General features: G+C 64.0%; 5 protein-coding genes across 5 annotated transcripts in view; 3 read left to right on the forward strand and 2 right to left on the reverse strand.

Moving 5' to 3' along the window:
• The window catches only part of EMIHUDRAFT_458438 (hypothetical protein), a gene marked incomplete at both ends in the record, with an annotated part of 4901 nt that extends 4330 nt beyond the window's left edge, over positions 1-571 (reverse strand). The window contains 2 exons of the mRNA XM_005773556.1: positions 212-310; positions 374-571. Of these exons, the coding sequence (XP_005773613.1) occupies positions 212-310; positions 374-571 (297 nt within the window). The remainder of the gene's footprint in view (positions 1-211; positions 311-373) is intronic.
• A 4160-nt stretch (positions 572-4731) lies between these two features.
• On the forward strand, positions 4732-5537 carry EMIHUDRAFT_368897 (cytochrome b5). The gene has a single exon (XM_005773557.1). It carries the CDS (start codon positions 4747-4749, stop codon positions 5392-5394), a length of 648 nt encoding a protein of 215 aa, XP_005773614.1. The 5' UTR covers positions 4732-4746; the 3' UTR covers positions 5395-5537.
• Positions 5538-5758: 221 nt separating this feature from the next.
• Positions 5759-9764, reverse strand: EMIHUDRAFT_75032 (H+-translocating pyrophosphatase; the record flags this gene model as incomplete). Its single annotated transcript, XM_005773558.1, has 10 exons — positions 5759-6180; positions 6465-6840; positions 7006-7061; positions 7164-7188; positions 7252-7446; positions 7943-8173; positions 8492-8746; positions 8791-9042; positions 9299-9390; positions 9470-9764. The coding sequence occupies 10 exons, from the start codon at positions 9762-9764 to the stop codon at positions 5759-5761; spliced, it is 2199 nt and encodes a 732-aa protein (XP_005773615.1).
• Positions 9765-12313: 2549 nt separating this feature from the next.
• On the forward strand, positions 12314-13459 carry EMIHUDRAFT_241511 (hypothetical protein; the record flags this gene model as incomplete). Its single annotated transcript, XM_005773559.1, has 1 exon — positions 12314-13459. The coding sequence occupies one exon, from the start codon at positions 12314-12316 to the stop codon at positions 13457-13459; it is 1146 nt and encodes a 381-aa protein (XP_005773616.1).
• A 3887-nt stretch (positions 13460-17346) lies between these two features.
• Positions 17347-19351, forward strand: EMIHUDRAFT_444558 (hypothetical protein). Its single transcript, XM_005773560.1, has 3 exons — positions 17347-17841; positions 17909-18048; positions 18719-19351. The coding sequence occupies exons 1-3, from the start codon at positions 17352-17354 to the stop codon at positions 19103-19105; spliced, it is 1017 nt and encodes a 338-aa protein (XP_005773617.1). The 5' UTR covers positions 17347-17351; the 3' UTR covers positions 19106-19351.
• Positions 19352-20239: the final 888 nt, after the last annotated feature.

Genomic DNA, 20239 nt, shown 5'->3' on the forward strand with positions numbered 1-20239 from the left:
GGGGGGGACGTGTGGACACGGCGGCGGATGGGAGTACAAATGACGGGGACATGGGAGGGCGTTGGCGACGGACGCGGCGGCGGTGGCGACGGCGGCGGATGGATAGGAGGCGGCCGCCGCGGCGGCGGAGGGAGAGGAGGCGGCGAGGGCGGCGAGGACGAGGGCGCGGCGGTGGCGGTGGTGGGGCGGGGGCGGCTGGGTCGGCCTTCACGTCACGCGAAGTGCCAAGCTTGTCGGAGCCGTCCGGCGTCGACCCCGCCTTGAGCGACTGGACCTCGTCCTTGAGCTCCTGCACCTTGTTCACGAGCGCCTGACCCGTGGTGGCGAGGGTGGGCTGGCGGCGGCGAGCGGGGGAAGGGGAGGGAGGGGGGACATCGGCCTTGATGTAGCGCGAAGTGCCACACTTGTCGGAGTCGTCCGGCGTCCCCGCCTTGAGCGCCTGGATCTCGTCCTTGAGCGCCTGGATCTCGTCCTTGAGCGCTTGGTTCTCCGCGCGTGCCTCCTCGATGTCGGCCCTGCCGTTGATGTCATCCGTCACTGCGTGCTCCATCTTCGAGGCGGTGCAACCCATTTTGAGCGGTGTTCTGCACACGAGGGGAGCGCACACCGTGAGTCGGGGGATGCGAACGCGTAACGCATGTTGTGGGTTTGATTGTGCGCTCTGGGATGGGGAGGCGGCAGAGGCGGGGCCGGAGGCGGCAGCGGCGGTGGCGGAGCAGTGGCAGCGGAGGCCGGCGGCACACAAGAGCTGCTCGGGCGTGAGGGAGGGCGGCGGCGGCGGCCTTAAAGTCGATCGTCGTCTGTGATTCGGTTCCTCGGACACGCCGTTTATGGCTTTTTTTTTATCTGTTGCCTGAGGAGTGAAGCGATGGAGGCGCTCGCCGCGTGCGGCGATTGAGCGCCTCCCTCTCTCTCCGGCTGCGCGCCTGACCGGTGCAGCCTCCGAGTCGGCGTCTAGTAGGCGCGTAGCGCGCGCGATAAGGTTTTTGCTCGCCTTCCCTGGGACCCCATGTTGCGAGGAGATTTTTAACAATACCAAACAACTCTAACACTCACACGTAATTTGGGGCCTGGAGCCCTGTTCACGCGCGCGCGAGACGTGCAGACAGGGTTGCCAGGTGAGAGCGAATGGCGCGATTCAAAACACAAGTTTGTTTGTTGTTGCGATTCACGCCTCGCACAACAGAGAGAGAGAGATGCGCTTTGCATAGTGGGACATAAAAGAGAGCGAGTACTTGGGCGAGTAGGCCGTGCGGTCAACGCTGCCGCGCGCGACTTTGCGCGCGAGGCGGCGCAGCTTGAGAACGGCGGTGGGCGAGAAGCCGCCGCCGAACGTCTCGTGGAGCAGCAGGTTGAAGTTGTTGCGCTTGACAAAGATCGCGTCGTGGTAGAAACCGCGATGCGCCTTGACGTAGCCGTGGCCGGTCTTGTGGGAGAAGGGTTGGCTGGGCTGCCCGCGCGCCTTGCAGCCCATGTTCAGGCGGCGGGCCTTCTCCTCGGTGTTGCCGAAGGCGTAGGAGTGGCCGACGGAGGCGGGCGTGCCGCCACTCGAGGCGTTGCCAACGCCCGTCGAGGAGGTCTTGAGGAGGGGCGTCCAGAGCTTGATCTCATTTACTTCATCGCATCCTCCCGGCCCTGTATGGGGTTCTGCGAGGTCGACCTTGTACCCCTCGTTGTACTGCCGAGTCAGCTCCGGTTTCTCCTTGTCACCGTGCACGACCGCGGCGCGTTGGCCGGGGCGCGCATCGCGTCCGCCCAGGCGGCGAGGCCGCCGTCGTGGGGCCGCCGGTGGTGGGCCTTGTTGTAAAGGTAGTCGCCGAAGAAATCGACTGGCATGCCCCGCTCGAGCGCGACCCGAAGGGTGGGAAGCGCCGCGGAGAGCCAAAGGCCGAGCTTCCGCTGGAGCTCGTCCTGGAGGGTGTCGGAGGAGAGGGCGGTGGCGTACGTACCGTCGACACGGACATCGAAGGCCTTGCCGGCGAAAGGCGTTGAGGCGCGGAGACGAGGCGCGCGGCTTCGCGGTTGTTGACGGCGCTGTCTCCGAGGGACGGGTAGTTCTTGACGTGTATGTTTTGTTGTTTGAGATTTTTAGCAATATCAATTGTTTTGTTGTTTGTCGTGTTGCGTGACTCTGTGCGATTTCGGGCCCGGGGTTGTGCGTTTACGTGAACCGCGCCGTCCCGGGAAGCCCTGCGCATAGGATAACAACGTCTGTCCCACACACGCACAGACGCGCACATACATCATGCTCGGGCACCCCCCACAGTGTAGTGGTGTTAGCACACACGCACTAGCAGAGAGAGTGCACACCTGCCTTGCCCTTGGCGGGTGAGGGTCGTAAGAATCAAACCCTCTTGGTGCCAAACGTGCTCGAGCGCGCCGAAGAGAGACGATCTACGCTCGAGGGAGTTAGCGAACCGCGCCATTCGGGGTGAGATTCTGAAAAAGGTGCAGCACTTCTAGCCGACATCGACAAAATCTCTAGCCCCGCGGCGAGCGGCCCCGCCGGAGGCGAAGAAAATTTTGCCATATTAACGCTCTCTAACACACATTTTTGCATATAAATCGACACCTCCAAACAAGCTCAATATAAGACTGGTATCACTGCAGCACGCCTCGAGCGAGTAATGCGTCTGTTGGCCAATATAATACTTAATCGAGCTTCTCGCGCGCTCCTCAGCTGGCGGTCCGCAGGGCCGCCCGGGCCGGGCGAGAAGCGCAGGCCCGCCAGCCGCACCATGTGGTTCACGATGATGAGCGTCTCGGCCGGACGGCCGCGAGCAGCGTGTAGGAGCGAAGCTTGCCCTCGGATGGTGTCTGTGTTGACGACCGTGTCCTCGGCCAGCGTGTGCGCCTTCCCCTTGAGCACCGCCAGCCAGTAGAGCCCCTCGAGCGACACTGTTCGCGCCGATCTGCGCGGACAGCGGCCAGCTGCTTCGCCTTGAGCGACGCGGCCCACACCTCCAGCGACTCCATCTGCCACAGCTCGGCCGTCTCGCCTGCGGCACGCGGCGCCTTCTGCTTCTTGACCTGGCCAAAGACGGCGACCATCTCGCAGTCCCCCCACTGAAGAGCGATGCACGGCGGGCAGCGCATGGAATACCGCGCCGGTGACGGGGAGCCGGTGCGGGGGTGAGGAGGGGCGCGTGACGTGTGGCAACATGCGGCACACTACACGGCACGGCACGATAAGCACAGCACGGCTCAATACTAGCTGTACATGGTCAGGAGCCCATCCTTCCGCGCGGCGGCCGCATCCTTGCAGTCCCCCGCGAACATGTGGACGTCGTGTGACCCGTTGAAGCCATCAGCCTTGTGGCGCTCTTGGGGACGGCGAGGGCGGTGAACTTGGAGTGCCGTAAAAGATGTGCTCGATCGCCCACCAGCCCTCCTTGAACGACCTTGCCACAGCCGGGGTCGCCCGCGCCTTTGCGAGATCGAGGACGAGCTTGGGAGAGCCGGAGAATATGAAATCGCCCGACCGGATCGCCTCAGTGATCGCGTTCGACGGCAGGTTGCTCAGAGCTGCATCGCAGATGTTCTTGCGGCACGGAGGGGTAGGTCGGCTTCATGGTGCCTCGACGACCAAGGGCAAGGCGTGGACACGGCCCATCCAAGTCGGTTGCGCTGAGGGGTTACTACGAGGTCTCTGCGTGGGGGCGATCCGGTCCCTGCGCCCCAGTCGATTGCCGCACAGTTCGTCGTAGTAACCCTATCATAAAGCTGTCATTCCACCTTGCACTTTGAAAAAAGAAATGCCCACTGTTGTCGAAGATCCGGAGGGTTAGGAGCATCACCCTTCGCTCTCACCTTGAGCACTTGAGCACTGGATAGGGTCGATTCCGCATGGTACGGGACCCGCTCTCACCTGGGTCCTGGCAACCCTGTCTGCACGTCTCGCGCGCGCGTGAACAGGGCTCCAGGCCCCAAATGATGTGTGAGGCTATTGCTAAATCTCTCTCTCTCTCTCTCTCTCTCTCTCTCTCTCTCTCTCTCTCTCTCTCTCTCTCTCTCTCTCTCTCTCTCTCTCTCTCTCTCTCTCTCTCCCTCTCTCCCTCTCCCTCCCTCTCTCTCTCCCTCTCTCTCTCTCTCTCTCTCTCTCTTGTTGTGTAGGGGGTTGGCGCCCGCATACTCGAGTAGGTAGGAGGTAGGGCGTTTTGGCGCAGTCGTAGGTAGGTAGGTAGGAAGGCGAAGAACTCCGGACTCGACACCAGCGCGGTATGGGTGGTCGTGCAACATAGGTCTACCCTGTGCTGGACTGTCCGGGGGGGGGGGGGGGAGGCCGCAGCCGGAACCCTGAGAGGTTCGGTTGGCTTGGCTAGATCTACGGGTACTAAGGATGTCCGGGGAAGGCCGCAGCCGGAACCCTGGTTCGGTTGGCTTGGCTAGATCTACGGGTACTAAGGATGTCCGGGGAAGGGGAACCCTGAGAGGTCGCGCCGCTCGCTAGATCATAGGATGTCCGCGAACGACGATCCCGCGACGGACGATCCCCCTGATTCGCTGCTGGACCTCCCTGCCGACGTGCTGCACCGTGTGCTGCAGATGCTTCCAGAGTGCGATGCGGTCGTCGTCGGCGCAGCCTGCCTGGCGCTGTACTCCGCCGCCGCCTCCGACGAGCTGTGGCGCCCGCGCTTCGCCGATCGATTCGCGCCGGTGGTGGAATGCGCGTTCGACGGCGACTGCCCGTCCCCGCCGGCAGACCGCTCGTGGCGCGAGCACTACTTTGAGTTTGGACGCTCGTGGATGCATCTAGCACGCGGCGCGGGCGTTCGTCGCGTGATTTTCGCGATCTCGGGCCGGGTGTACGACGCGACAGACTACCTCGACCTGCACCCGGGCTTGCCCGACTTCCTGCTGTCGGCGGCGGGGACCGACGCCACCGAGGTCTTTGCCTTAGCGGGCCACTCCCGCAACGCACGCACCATCCTGCAAGAGTTTTGGAGACCACAGCTCGACCCCTTCTTCCCGGGCACGGTGGCAGCGGGCGCGCAGGCGGGCGCGGGCCCCGGCTCGACCGAGGAGGAGGAGAGCGCGTGGCGCGTGCTGAGGCTCCTCCTCGGCGACACACGCGGCCGGCGGCGCCTCACCGACGCAATCGGCTCGCTGCTGCGGGCGTGGGTAGTAGACATGGAGAGGAGCGGCCGCGACCACCCGCCGGCGCCTCTGGAGCCGCAGGCGGACGCCGCCGAGGGCGCGCCCTCTGCGGGCGTCACGCGCTTCGTCCCCCTCGTCTGGCGACTCTCATGGGCCGAACTGACCGCGGCGGCGGGCGTGCTGGAGCAACAGCCAGTGGGCGTAGCACGGCTCGCCACGTTGCGACCCCATGCCACCAGTGCGGGCCTTGCTCTGAGCGGCTGCGAGGGTGCCCCTACTGCCGCGAGCCGGTGGTGATGTGGACCGGGTTCCTCCGGCCCTCTGTTTGGATGCTCTACTAACGATTCGTTTGCGGGGTGGGTAACATCAAACACTCTCGCAACGCAGCACTCACGTGCAACGTTACTCTCAATTTTTGCTTTGTTAAGAAGGACGCCGCGAAATACACACACCCTCATATAGATCTCATCCGCAGTCGCGCGCCATCCGCACACATCCCGATCCCTCCGGCTGCCCCAGAATCCCAACACCCCTCCGCGGCTCTCTCTCTCGGTCTCGCGCGCGCCGACCTGTGCAGTGTGCACAGTGCAGCGTCAGGCCATCCCCGCAGCGGCATGCTCCGGGGAGGCTTGTCAATAGGTGCGCGGCCGCTCAGTTCAACCTACAACCAGCTCGCGATGAGGCCGTCGCCCTTGTTGACGGCGAGGAAGACGTCCGCAAAGACGACCGAAATGATGGCCATCAGCTTCATCAGGATGTTGAGCGCGGGGCCGGACGTGTCCTTGAGCGGGTCGCCGACCGTGTCGCCCGTGACGGCCGCCTTGTAGATCTGCGACTTCTTCTGCTTCACGTCGCCGAGCTCGTTGACGACGTCGGGCTCCACGCGCGCGATCAGGTCGTTGAGGCCGCCCTTGCCGATGTACTTCTTGGCGTTGTCCCACGCGCCGCCCGTGTTGGAGGCCGACACGGCCATCTGCACGCCCGAGGCGATGCCGCCGGCGAGCAGGCCGGTCACACTCTTGGTGCCAAAGACGACGCCGGCGACGATCGGCGCAAACATGACGAGCGCGCCTATGGGTCGGGCTCCGGGAAGGGTCGGAGAGGGGTCCCGAGGGGGGGGGGGGGGGGCGTGGCGCAGGAGCAGTGCGCGCCGGGCGCGATCATCTCGCGCAGCGAGGCGTCGGTCGAGATCTTGATGCACCTGTGCGGTGCGCCGTGGACGTGTCACGGACGCGTCCGGGGCAGGGTGCCGGCAGAGAGCCGGACGCGCGCATGTCCTACGCCGTCCGGTGCGATCTCCCCGTATCTCCCCTATATCTCCCCTCTATCTCCCGCGCATGTCCTACGCCGTCCGGTGCGATCTCCACACATCTCCCCTATATCTCCCCTATATCTCCCGCGCCGGTCGTAGTCGGGTCGGTCGGGGTGGTTGGGGATGAGCAGGTTCGGGTTGGCGTCGAACTGGCGCTTGATCTCGATCACCATCTCGTTGGCCGCCTTGCCAACCGACTTCATCGTCATGGCCGAGAACCAGTACGGCAGCATCGAGCCGACGAGCAAGCCAGCAAAGGTGAGCGGGTCGAGTAGGTCCACGGTCACCTTGGCGCCCGTGTCGTTCAGCCGCGTCACAAAGGCGCCGAAGAGGGCGACGCCGACGAGGCAGGCGGAGCCGATGGCGAAGCCCTTGCCGATGGCGGCGGTGGTGTTGCCCGCCGCGTCGAGCGCGTCCGTCTTCTCGCGCACCTACTCGCAGGGCAAGCTCGGGTGATCTCGGGGCAATCTCGGGGCAATCTCGGGGCAATCTCCGACCTCGAGCGCGTCCGTCGTTCCGGTGAGGAGGAGGTGAAGGAAGAGGTGGGGAGGTGGGGAGGTGGGGAGGTGGGGAGGTGGGGAGGGGGGGAGGCGCACCGACGGATGCAGCTCGCACATCTCGGCGATGCCGCCCGCGTTGTCACAGACCGGTCCTACATGGTCAGTACGCCAGCCTCAGGGCGGGAATGCGGTGTTGTGCAGAGTCTTCAGAGCACCGCACGAGGGAGGCGGAGACAGCGAATACAGCGGAATACGGACGAATGCAGCGGAGTCCGCGTCCTCTCGAGCGCCAGTTGGGGTGCAAGGATACGTATTCCGCCTCTAGGAGGCTGGGCCATACACGTCGATGGTGAGGCAGGTGGCGAGGGTGGCAAGCATGCCGAGCGCGGCGAGCGAAATGCCATACATGCCCGCGAGGCGGTGCGAGCCGAAGATGATGCCCGCGAGGATGAAGACGGGGAGGACGACGGACTTGTACCCGAGCGCAAGCCCAAAGATGATGTTTGTGGCGGCGCCGGTGCGGCACGACTCGGACACCTGAGGTCAGGTCAGGGACACTTCTCCCCACACGCACGAAGGTGGTGGGGCAAGGGCCACCAGGCAGCCCTCGCGTCTCCACGTCTGGAAGACAGGAGCCGCACGGCATTACAAGTGGGGGGGGGGGGAGTGTGTGTGTGTGTGGGAGTGTGTGTGTGTGTGGGAGTGTGTGGGAGTGTGTGTGTGTGTGTGTGTGTGTGTGTGTGTGTGTGTGTGTGTGTGTGTGTGTGTGTGTGTGTGTGTGTGTGTGTGTGTGCGTGTGTGTGTGCGTGCGCGCGTGTGTGCGTGCGTGCGTGTGTGTGTGCGTGCGTGTGTGCGTGCGTGTGTGTGTGCGTGTGTGCGTGTGTGTGTGTGTGTGTGTGTGTGTGTGTGTGTGTGTGCGTGTGTGTGTGTGTGCGTGTGTGTGTGTGTGTGTGTGTGTGTGTGTGTGTGTGCGTGCGTGTGTGTGTGCGTGTGTGTGTGTGTGTGTGTGTGTGTGTGTGTGCGTGTGTGTCACCTCGACGACGGGGCGGTACGAGAAGGACGTGTAGTACTCGGTGATGAAGCCGATGGCGCAGCCACCCCACAGCCCGAAGGCGACGCAGGCGAAGGCGCCGGTCGGCGTCGCGCAGGCGCCAGAGACGGCAAACGAGGTGGGGAGGAAGGACGAGGAGAGCCACCAGACGACGGGCGTCATCAGGAGGGCCGAGACGAAGAGCTGCAGCTTGAGCGCGCCCTCGATGTGCGCCTCGCGCGTCACCTGGGCGGGCGGACGCGCTCGGGTTCGGGTACCGTGGGGGTAGGGGAGGGTGGATTCGGGTACCGTGGGGGTAGGGGCGGGCGGACGCGCTCGGGTCAGACAGACGGCGGAGGCGGCGGCGGAGGCGGCGGAGGCGGTCGAGACGGTGTGGCGTTGCGCTGGCCACACCGTGTGCAACCCTACCCCCAAGGGAGCCCGAATCCAAGCGAGACCGCCGGCGTGTGCCGCCGAGGCTTTTTGCCGAGGCGGCGGTCGAGAGAGCACAGTGGGCGGGTGTCTGCGGCGGGCGCGGGGAGGTGGGTGCACACGCGCGCGCGCGCGCGCCGGGCAAAAGTTGGTGGCAAAGAAGGAAGTGACCAGGCAGACGACGATGCCGGCGCCGGAGATGGTGAGCGGGAACATGAGCGCCGCCCAGCCCGCGGCGACCAGGCCGGGCGACGAGGCGCCGACGAGCATCGCGGCGCAGCTCGCCTCGCCAAACGAGCCAAACAGGTCCGAGCCCATCCCCGCCACGTCGCCGACGTTGTCGCCGACGTTGTCCGCGATCGTGCCTACAGGACACTTCGTCCAGCACTTCCTGGACCTCTCCTGGACATGTCGCCGACGCTGTCCGCGAGCGTGCCCGGGTTGTGCGGGTCGTCCTCGGGCAAGTCCTCCACCACCTTGCCCGCCAAGTCGGCGCCCACGTCCGCCGCCTTTGTGTAGATGCCTCCGCCCACGCGGCCGAACATGGCGACGGCAGAGCCTCCGAGCCCAAAGCCCGCTATGCAGTCGAACAGCTTCATCGCGCCGGCGGTCGTGCCCCACGAAAAGGAGGGGGCGAGGAAGACGACGAGCGCGTAGAGGCAGAGGAGCGCCTGCGCGCGCGGTGGCGGTGGCGGCGGGCCGCTGGCTCCCGGTGAGAGTGGGCGGGAGGGGCGGGAGGGGCCGGAGGAGGGCGGGAGGGCCGGGGGAGGGCGGGAGGGCGGGAGGGCGGGAGGGCGGGAGGGCGGGAGGGCGGGAGGGCGGGAGGAGGAGGAGGAGGAGGAGGAGGAGGAGGAGGAGGAGGAGGAGAGGAGGGTGTGCCGCGGGAGGTCGGGAGGAGGAGGTGCCGCGGGAGGGCGGGCGTTGCACCAGGCCGCAGAGAGAGAAGCCCATAACTCCGCCAGCGCGGAAGGCCGTGTTGAACGACTCTGTCCAGCCGTGCGGCGCCGGCTTGACCGCGCCTGCGGGAGGGGCGGCGCCACGCGTGCGTGAGGGCCGCTCGCACGCGGGCGCGGGCGCGCCGCGGCGCTGCGGCCGCACCGACGGTGCAGCGAGCGTTGGAGAAGACCGCGACGCGCATGCCGATGTATCCCGAGAGCATCGAAGTGAGTGCGCCGACGACGAACGAGGTGGCGGTGAAGATGGCGGTCTCGCGGCCGGAGGACCACGAGACGAGGCCGACGATCACACCGGCGAGGAAGACGACGAACACGGTACACAGCTTGTACTCTGAGAAGAGGAACGAGTTGGCGCCGTTCGAGATGGCAGCGTAGAGCTCGCGCAGGCGCTCGTTCTGTTCGAATGTCTGGTTCTGGCCAGCCTCCTTGACCGACATCATCATCGTCTCGTCCTCCTCCTATAGGAAAGCACGTTCTGGCGTGCATGCGCTGCAGGGCGTCTCAACGGAGCACGAGCGGCGCCTCAACCTGAGCGACATCAAGCCGCACAGCCGCCACTCTTCGATGAAGGAACAGCGCAAAGAAGATGCCAATTAGACCGGTGATGATGATGAGAGACTCGGCGCCGATGGTCGGCCCCACGGGCAGCGCGCCAGCAGGACACGACGCCATAAAGGCGGTGGGGTGTAGCAGGATCGTGGCAGCGGGCTCTAGTTTGTCCTAGTCTTCGGAAAAAAGAAAAACTATGTGCGGAGAGCGTGGGGTGGGGAGGGGGGGGGGGGTGGATAAATATCCGAGTGTTCGCCAGGAAGACCACCAGAGAGAAAGAAACACGAAGGCCACCGAGGAGTGAGTGCGTGAGTGAGTATTCTTCGGCTCACGCCAGGGCGCTCGTTGCTCCTCCGTCTCTTTGTATCTTCCATACTGCATTTATCAGAAGACTTCTTGATACGAAACCACGACGACACACACCAAAACAACTCTAACACTTACACGTCATTTGGGTCTCTCTCTCACACACCAGTCGACTCGCATCGGTTGCCTCCATGAACGGCGGAGCTATTCTCGCGTCCACACCACACCTGGCTCCAACGTGGACATGGCACATGCCCATAGCTGGGGACACTACCAGGTCACGCATGGCATCAGAAGTTTTATCTCTGAGCCCCGAAAGGCATCTCTAGCAGCGTCGTTACGCATGCGCCCTCCCCTCCCCTTAGGGGACCCCTAGGGTTCTGAGGGCCGGATTTTTTTAAGACCTTTTAAGAGATTGGCGGCTCCAGAGCCGCCTCGGTGCGTTTAAGAGATTGGGCCCATGCTGCCGCTCCCATTTAAGAGACCATTTAAGAGTGAATCGCACACCGCGCCCAACCTGAGCCATTTGAGCCATTTAGAGCGTTTAAGCGCGGGGAGGCTGGCGGGCGGGCGGGCGAGCGAGCGGGCGGGCGGGCGGCAGAGAGCGAAGCGCTCTCGGGGCCGAGCGAAGAGCTTTCGCCGCCCGTCGGCAAGTTTTGAGTATAGACCATTCATGGTGTGATCGCGTTTAAGGGCGCGGGGAGGCTGCCGAGTCGTTTGACCGTTTAAGACCGTTTAAGGAATCGGCGGCCCAGCAGCTCTTAAAACTTGCCTAGGCAAGTTTTAAGCCGTTTAAGCCGCAGGCGCCCCAGGGCCCACCCTTTTAAGCCTAGGGGTCCCCTAAGCCCCTCCCTGGGCGCATGCGCCTCACATCTCGCCAGAGCATAAGCTCTTGGTGTGCGACGAGACGAGTTTTTCGCCATCGCCATCGCCGCGAGCAGCAAGCCGCCCGCCGCAACAGCCGGAGGCATCGCCGCAGCACCAGCCGCGCCGCGGTCCCGCCCCCGTTGACGAAGCTCCCTCCCCCTGCGGAAGACCGCGCACACACACACACACACAAACACACACACACCCACCGAGGAATAAGAGAGAAAGCGGATACCAACACAAGAACACAACGCACTCTCTCACATTAACACAAATGCACGTCTCGCGCGCGCGTGAACAGGGCCCCTGCGCTGCACGTCTCGCGCGCGCGTGAACAGGGCCGCGCAAAGCTGTCCCCCCCCCGCAAACTTTAAACCACCATAAACATCATTGTGCAGGGGCAGTCAACCCAGCAAAGGATGTGAAGGATGAGAAGGCGTCACATGTGCGGCATCCCCCCACCCACATCTCCTACGCCTTCGGCAACACCGAAGAAAAGGCCCGCCGCCTAAACATGGGCTGCAAGGCGCGCGGGCAGCCCGGCCAACCCTTCGACCACAAGACCGGCCACGGCTACGTCAAGGCGCATCGCGGTTTCTACCACGACGCGATCTTTGTCAAGCGCAACAACTTCAACCTGCTGCTCCACGAGACGTTCGGCGGCGGCTTCTCGCCCACCGCCGTTCTCAAGCTGCGCCGCCTCGCGCGCAAAGTCGCGCGCGGCAGCGTTGACCGCACGGCCTACTCGCCCAAGTACTCGCTCTCTTTTATGTCCCACCATGCAGAGCGCATCTCTCTCTCTGTTGTGCGAGGCGTGAACCGCGCCATTCGCTCTCACCTGGCAACCCTGTCTGCACGTCTCGCGCGCGCGTGAACAGGGCTCCAGGCCCCAAATTACGTGTGAGTGTTAGAGTTGTTTGGTATTGCTAAAAATCTCTCTCCCACATCATCACTTTGATACCATTGTATTCATTTTTTCTGTATTCCTTGCCCCTGCAGTCTGGAGCCACTCCGCTGTGAAGCCAGCGCACAGCGCCATAGGACGTATTGCGCCCTTGTCGTGCCAGTGTGCTGTGAGAGAGGCTTGTATTTTAAGAATTCTTCTCAATAACAAGGCTGTGAACACCGAGGGCCTCGGTCTTGCGGAGCTCCCCTGCTGTATTTTTGTACGAACTCTGTTCACACCGAGTACCCGGGTACCCGGGTAGCTGGGAGTGAAAGCGGCTATAGAGACAGCTGCAGCCCTTTACAAGCGGTGTGTGCCATGGTGCTCGACCTGGGCGGCTTCGCGGACGGCTTCGAGACCTCCGCCTCACCACTCTGCTGGCGCGACCCTCCCGAGTCCTCCCTCTCGGACTGGACCGTCCACGTCGCCGCACCGGAGCTGCCGCCGGCAACGTACCACGTGCACAGAGCCATGCTTGCGACCGGGCTGCGGAGAAGCGAGTACTTTAGTCGCCTCTTCACCGGCGCCGGCGCCTCCGGCCTCGCCGAGAGCGCGCGCCGTGGCAGCTCTGTCGAGCTGCAGCCGTCGGCGGCGCGCGCCTTTCCGGCCTTCTTGGATTTCGTGTACAAGGGTGACCTTCCGATCGACAACACGTCGGCCATCGCACTGCTGCACCTCGCCAATTACTTCCTCAACCGTGCCCTCTTTGACCGCGTCACCGAGTACGTGCAGGGCGTCCTCGAGGGCGACGCGGCCGATCAGGCGGCGCCTCTCTACCTGGGCGAGGCGGACCGCTTTGGCCTCGACAAGGCAGCCAACGCGTGCGTTGCCGTCTGCGCAAAGCACCTGCTTGGCCGCAAGCCGGGGTACTGTGCCGAGCTCGCACCGCCCGTCTACCTGCGCGTCGTTAGCGCCACCGCGTGCGCGACTCGGCAGCACTCGCTCGCGCTGTCGCAGCACGTGTCAGCCTACTGCAACGCGCACTCCGAGTCTGTCGACCTCGTCCTGCTCGAGAGCCTCACTGCGAGGCTGACCTCGGTCGCGGCCGACTCGGCGCTCGACCTGCTCGGCCACGCCGTCTCGCGCCACGGCGCCGAGGCGCTACAATCTGCCTGCGCGAGAGCGATCGGCGAGGAGTGGGAGGACGCGCTCCTGCCGTCGGTCGCCGCCTCGCTCGATGCGCCGGGCGACCAGGGGGCGGAGTGGGCTCCGCTGAGAGGGAGGACGAGCTATCCGCCCGGCCTGCAGCTCGGCCTGCTCTCGCACGCCCTCGTACACGCAGGGCGCAACCTCGAGCAGACTCGCGCTCAACTCGCGCTCCGCGAGAAACGGATCGAGGAGCTAGAGGCTACTCTGAGCAAAATCAAGCTCAGCTCCAACTACCTGACGGCGAACTGCCGAGAGTGTGGTCAGCCCGCCCGTCGCGAGAATCGGGAGCTGCGAATCATCATTGCGAACATGTAACATGCACATGGTGATGTGCAGACAGCATATGCATATACACATATTAGATGGGGAGAGAAGTAGAGCCTGGAGCGAGAGAGACTGAAAACTCAAGCGACAAGCCCGACACAGATAGAGCGGAGTTATGTTTCATTAGGCGATAGTGGGTACACGTATTAGTTAGACGCGGCAAGCGGTATGTCGTTGTGGCGTACGTGCGGGGTGCGGTGCGGCGCGGTCCGGCGTGTGACACCCTGGTGACACCCTCGGCCCGCACGCCGGACGACTTGGTGGTTGGTGTGCCACGGTGTGTGTGACGTGCACTGTGTATGTCCGCGTATGTGTGTGTGCAGGCTGAGGGAGCAGTGGCTTGTGGCTAGCGCTCAGCCCTCACACGCCTCAGGGTGGGCGAGGCCGCGAACGGCGAGGGGGAGGGGGAGGAACGTGGAGAGGGGAGGGTGGAGCGATATGTAAATGATAGTTAGAGGCTGCGCAGGCCTACCGGTTCACATGTTTGCAGAGCGCAGAGGCAGAGCGGGTCAGCGGCGTGTGTGTCACGTGTGCCACCTCTGACTCAGGTCGTGGCCGCCGGCAGCGCCGGCTGCAACCTCAATCTCTTGGTGGTGACGCAGACGAGGGGATCTCCCACTCCCCCCGACCTCTCGGCGTCGTCTCCTGGAGCCGCCTCCTCCCCACAGAGCGCGCGCAACCGCTGCGCGTCAAACACCAGCGTCGAGCCGACCTGTGTCCGGGCGGCTGCGGCTGAGTCTCGCACGGGAGGCGCCGTCGGGTGCTGGCTGGGCGAGCCGTGCGCGCGCCTCCTCCTCGAGCTTCCCCGTAAACTCGAGCCCGTTGACCCGCACGCGCGGCGAAGTGGAGTCGAGCCCCTGTGGCCAGCGGGGCCGGCCGTCACCCGGCGGGGTTGTGGGGCCTAGTCGGGCGGCGTCCCGCTCGTGCGCCTCCACCATAAACGCAGCGCCCACTGGTGCCAGCAGCCCGGCGCCGCCCTCGAACTCACAGATCACGAACTCCTCCTCCCACTCATTGGCGTCGTCGCAGCGTCGCCGCTTGAGCCGCTCGTCTTCGTGGCGGGCGCGCAACGCGCGCGAGAGCAGCGGCAGCAGCGAGTCGAGCTTCGCCGCCGGAGCAGCGTTCGCCATGCTGTGGGCTACGCGTTTTCTTTTGGCGTGTGTACTCCGTTAACCGGGAGAAACTTCACCGGGAGAAATTTGCCCGCCAAAAGAAATTAAAACTTGATTGGGCCCTCGGGCGGCCTTCTCTCGAGGTCTCGAGATACACAAAGCGGCCCAGGGAGAAATCAACAACTCAACACTCACACGCTCACGCGTCATTTCACATTTGGGGCCTGGAGCCCTGTTCACGCGCGCGCGTTTGGTATTGCTAAAAATCTCTCGCTCTCAAACGCCAGGCTACAAACTCGTCAAGGCGCGGGATGTGCACGTCAAGAACAACCCGTCCCTCGGAGACAGCGCCGTCAGCAACCGCGAAGCCACGCGCCTCGTCTCCGCCTCAACGCCTTTCGCCGGCAAGGCCCTCGATGTCCGTGTCGACGGTACGTACGCCACCGCCCTCTCCTCCGACACCCTCCAGGACGAGCTCCAGCGGAAGCTCGGCCTTTGGCCGTTTATGAGGCCTATGGCTTTGCTCCATCAAACGGGACAAGGGGAAAAAAAGCACAGTTGCACAGACACATGCCGGCGGCGCGACTCCCCCCCGCAGATCGTCCTCAGTGGGGCAGTGGGGGAGACCGCGACACCGGTGACGGAGCGCAGTTGGGAGTGTCTTTGGCTCACGCCAGGGCGCTCGTTGCTCCTCCGTCTCTTTGTATCTTCCATACAGCATACTGCGTTTATCAGAAGACTTGGAGCACTTGGAGTGCAGTCGGTAACCTCACATCCAGGGCCGGGGAGCTAAGAAGCGCACCCAGCAGGCTGGATGATCGGCATCGGGCTACGGGCTAGAGAGCCCTGACCCCTAGGGGGGTGCGCATTCGCAGGGAAAGGGCCGTAAAGTAAACACGGGTCTCCGAGGGTTGGCTCCGTGTACCGGGTTTCCCCTTAACCCCTAAACGGCGTTCCTTTACATATGTAAAGGAACTGATTGTTATTTTATTCCTTTGCAGGACGGCTGGTCGGAGCGACGGCCGATCCAGCAGTCGTCTGCGACATGGTAGTGGCCCCGGGTCATGTGCAGCTGGTCCCGAGCGGCTCAGGTCCCAGATCGAATCTCGGACCCACAGATTCTAGATTCCTTTAGATTCCCTGGATTCCCGCAACAACGATCTCTTAGCGGCGGCAAACAGAGGCGCAACTCTGCCAGCAGCGAGGAGGCTCCTGCTGCTCAGCTACCGAGGCCTGGTGGCGTCGGTTGCTGCGTGGAGAAGACAGCAGCACTGTCCGACCTCAAAACATGCACAACAAGCGGGATTTGTGACTCTGTCTTCGATTCTTCAGTCGCTCTGCCGGACGCGCTCGCTTTGTCGCGAGGGTCACCTGTGCAAGCCGTGTGGACGCCCAGAATAGCCTCCCCTGGCTTAGCTAGACTGAGAGATATTGTGCACATGGTCAGCCTCTACAATATATACGCTGACACTTTACCTCCCAGAGCTCGTCTCGGTCCGCCACGGCCATCCTCAGCCTCCGGAGGGCCCCTGGCCGCGGCGCGGTGCGGCGGCGTCACAAATCCGACGTCAGTTCACCGGGACGCGATCGGGCGATCTGAAGTCCAACTAGGCGTATGGATTGCCCGCCCAGGGCTATCACCTGGACCCCTCAATGGACGCCTGCGGTGCCGCCCCCACGAGGTGTTGTTCACACCTGTCCAACCATTCGTGCAGCAGGGACGCGCTGTGTGTGGCTGGCAGCAAACTCAAATGACGACGGGTTGCAGCCTCGTAGCTCAACGGCAACATTGTGCATGAGGAAGGCTGATAGAAGTAGCACCAGCCACACAACCAACAGCTTCTGGAGAGTATGCGGAGCGCAAGCAGCCGGTGATCAAAGGCGTGTGTTGCTGTCGGTGGCAGATTGCCACAGGGACGCCGGCGCTTCGGTGCGTGGCTTCGTCACAATTTTCCACCGCTCAACTTGGAGGCAGTGTGTCTAGTAGCGTGCTACACCTATGACGGCGGACCTCACTGGGGCGCCGACGTGCGACGACCGTCTGGGATCGAAAGACGAAACCGCGTCCTCCAGGAGCTCGTGCAGTCTGCAGAGCGCGCTCCGTGGTCCCTCGGGTCCCTGCACCCTGCTGCTCCTAATCTCGTCGTACATCCTCCTGCTGATCTCCGCAACATCCTGCTCCCTCCGCGGAGGCCAGCGAGGAGCAACATCCTGCGCGGCGGCTGCTGACATCGGCGTCCTGCGTCCTGATGGACGTTCAAGTTGTAAATTTCTAAATGAAAGGAAAGGCGCGCCTTGGGTTCGCCGCTCCGCCTCCTTTCGCGGCATGGGCGGGAGCGGCCGCACATTGCTCGGTACCCCCCCTGCACATCTAAAGTCATCCCTGCTGCTAGGGGGGGGGGTCTGACCCCCCCCAGCAGCAGAGCGCTGCTGCTGGGGGGGGGGGGTCCCGACACCCCCAGCAGCAGAGGGCATTGGACCCAGCTCTCCCGGCTCCCGCCTCTTCGCCGCCGCCGCCCCCTCCCACCTCGGCTCGTGTTTTAGCGGTACGCTCGAGGCGGCTGTGTCACAACCGACCCACGCCACGCCGCTTGCGGCGGTTTTCTTCACATGACCGCTTAGCACCCGTTTCTCTTTACTGCTTTTTGGAAGACGCTCTGTAAAAGAATTTAGACAAAACAACTCTCTCTCACAGCAGACAGGCTCGACACAGGTGCGAACTGGCGCGTGCTAGTACTATCACCGGCTCTGTAAAAGAAACAACGATGCGAATGAAGGCGAGCAGCTTGACCCTCCTCGCTGTGCTGGCCTCCGCGGCGCGCGCGGTCCGCGTCGGGCAGCCGGCGCAGCGCGCAGGCTCGCGCGAGGTCGTCGCGCGCGCCTCGGCAACGGCAACCGCCGCGGCCGCCTATTCCACCTGGGCCGACCTCGCCTCGGAGCCTCAGCTGCTCCCCGAGGCGCAAGCGGCCCGGACAGTGATGGAGGTGTCGCCGATCGCGCAGCTGTGCCTCGCGTCGTCCGCCGACGGCGTCGACGGCACCGTCTGCGCGCGCCTCGTCGCTGGCTCTCCCAGCCGACCCGAGCCGGTACGGCTCGCGGGCGGCGACCAGATCTTCGGTGTCGACGAGGACGGGTCGCCTCTCTTCGGGCTGCGGCCGGGCTCGCAGGCGGCGCTCGACATTGCGGCGAGCGCGTCCGTCTCCTTCGCCGCCCACGCGCCCACGGGCGGCGCCCAGGCCGGCTGCGCCGTCACGCTGCTAGGTGGCACCCGAGATAGACTCGAGATGGACCCGAGATGGCCCCGAGATATGACCGGTCACGCGTGCAGGCCCGGCCGCCGAGGCGGAGCTGCCGGCGGAGCTGGCGAAGAAGCTCGCGAGGCAGACCGGCGTGGGGAAGGAGGAGCTGGAGGGGCGGCAGTGGTGGCGGCTCGCGCCGTGTCACGTCCACTTTACTGATGCCCTCCACGCGCGACTCTCCAGAAGCGGAAACGCGCCGTTGGACTTCAGCATCACACACAATCTGCACGCCCAGACCGAGAAGACAGAGCTGTATTTCAGCCTCTCCAACACCTCGCTCAAGCTCTTCTCCACGCTCACTGTGGAGCCTCATAGCCGCACTCAGTAGCCTTCTGCTGTGTAGCCCTCGAGAAGAGTCCCCGATTGGCTGCCCTCCACGCGCGACTCTCCAGAAGCGCGTAGCCTCTCTCTCTCTCTCTCTCTCTCTCTCTCTCTCTCTCTCTCTCTCTCTCTCTCTCTCTCTCTCCCTCCCTCTCCCTCTCCCTCTCCCTCTCCCTCTCCCTCTCCCTCTCCCTCCCTCTCTCTCTCGCTCTCTCTCTCTCTCTCCCTCTCTCTCTCTCTCTCTCTCTCCCTCTCTCTCTCTCTCTCTCTCGGCGTCCAGCGCGCGCTCGCGAGGCCCCCGCATCCCGCAGCATTCGACCGTGCTCGGCGTCACTCTGCACGCACCCCTCGTGTTGCCGCGGTGCTCTCGTGTGAGTCTGCCCATCACGTGTGAGTCTGCACACCGTGAGACTCGGCGACACCCCCCCATATCTCCCCATATCTCCCCATATCTCACCGAGTAGCCCCGCGAGAGGAGGTGCCTCATCCACATATCTCCCCTCACGGTCCGCACGCAGGCGCGCGACGCGTGGGTCTCGCCCGACGAGTACGCGGCCGCGCAGGCGAACCCGCTCGCCGAGTCGCTGGGCGCGGTCCTCGCCAAGCTCAACGCGAACCACGCCGCCGACCTCGCACGGCTTGCGGGGATGCTGCAGGGCGAGGCGGCCGAGGCCGCGGCCCCCCTCGGAGAGTACGCCGCCGCCGACGAGGAGACGTTGTCTGCAGAGATCCTCTCCGTCGACCCGGACGGTTTCGACCTCGGCTTGCGGCCCGCGGGCAAGGGCGGCGCCATCGCGCCGCTCCGGATCGGGCTGCGCGCGGGCCCGCAGACGCGCGAAGAGACGCTCTCCATCTTCTCGAAGCTGTTCCAGGAGACGTATGCGCGGCAGCAGGGCTGGCAGTGACGAGGCGGCTGCGGCCGGCGCGTTCTGGCCTGCCCTCCTTTTACCTTTACCTTCAGGCGAGAAGGAGGGTGTGCAAGACACTCGAAGTAGAGCCTATCGCACGCGCCTCGGGGACGCACGTGTGTGGCCCAGCTCGGCGGATGCCGGAACGGTAAAAGGCATATCCGAACCGTACACAGTGGCTGGCTTGTCGCGAGTTCCGCGTAGAGGGTGTGGAGGGTGAGTTGACGGAAATCGAGGGACGCGACCCACTTCGCCACAGACGGTCCCGCGCCTCGCGCCGCTATGAGTATGACGGCGACACGGCCGCAGCTCTCGCCCTCACTGGCAGAACACTGGCCCTCAGTCACTTGTGCTGCGGCTTGTGTGAGCGACACTGCTCGGCGACTGCCGGCACACTGTGAGACCATGGGTGTGAGGTAAAACCACGCTACCAGCGCTTGGTCACATCGGCCCCGAGGTCAGATCATCTACTCTGTTGATGACAAGACTTGTCTACCGGCTGGAGCCGAGCAGGAGGGCCGGCGCACAACCCCTTGGTCAACTCACCCTCCACACCCCGTATTCTCTTCAAGGGATCGAGAGAGGGACGTGGCAGAAGAAGTTACTTTGGCAGCTTACGGTGGAAAACAAGTGTTTGTCGGGTGGATAAGAGAGGAAAGTACGATCTCGTCCGCTTGGGCGTGAGGCGAGTGCTGAACTAAGCCCCCGGAAGGAGACGGGCTCTCAAACTTAGACGCTGGTGATCGGACTCACGGACTCTCAAACTTAGACCACGACACGAGGTGGCCAGTTCCGGGTCTCTGCAGCAGCTCTGCAGGCGAAGAAAATTTTGAGGCAACCCTAAATGATCACGAGGGAAACGGCCACACCGGCCGTCGCACCGCAGGTCACCTGGAACCCACACCGAGCAGCTGTGGAGGCGGGCTGCGGCAATTGCAGATGAGCGGCCCGGTGTTTCGTTCGGTTCTTTAGGTCCTAAAATTCCTTTCGTCGGGTCGGGGTGGGGCGGGGTGGGGGGGGGATGTTGCGGTGCGAAAATGAATTCTTTGGCGGTAAAGTTCTTTTTCTCATGAATCGCTTAGGCGGCTCCCGTGGTGTACCTAAAAAGAAAGAAAACAGACACCCCAAGGA

The sequence above is a fragment of the Emiliania huxleyi genome (assembly GCF_000372725.1).
Source record: "Emiliania huxleyi CCMP1516 unplaced genomic scaffold EMIHUscaffold_334, whole genome shotgun sequence".
NCBI classification, from domain to species: domain Eukaryota; phylum Haptophyta; order Isochrysidales; family Noelaerhabdaceae; genus Emiliania; species Emiliania huxleyi.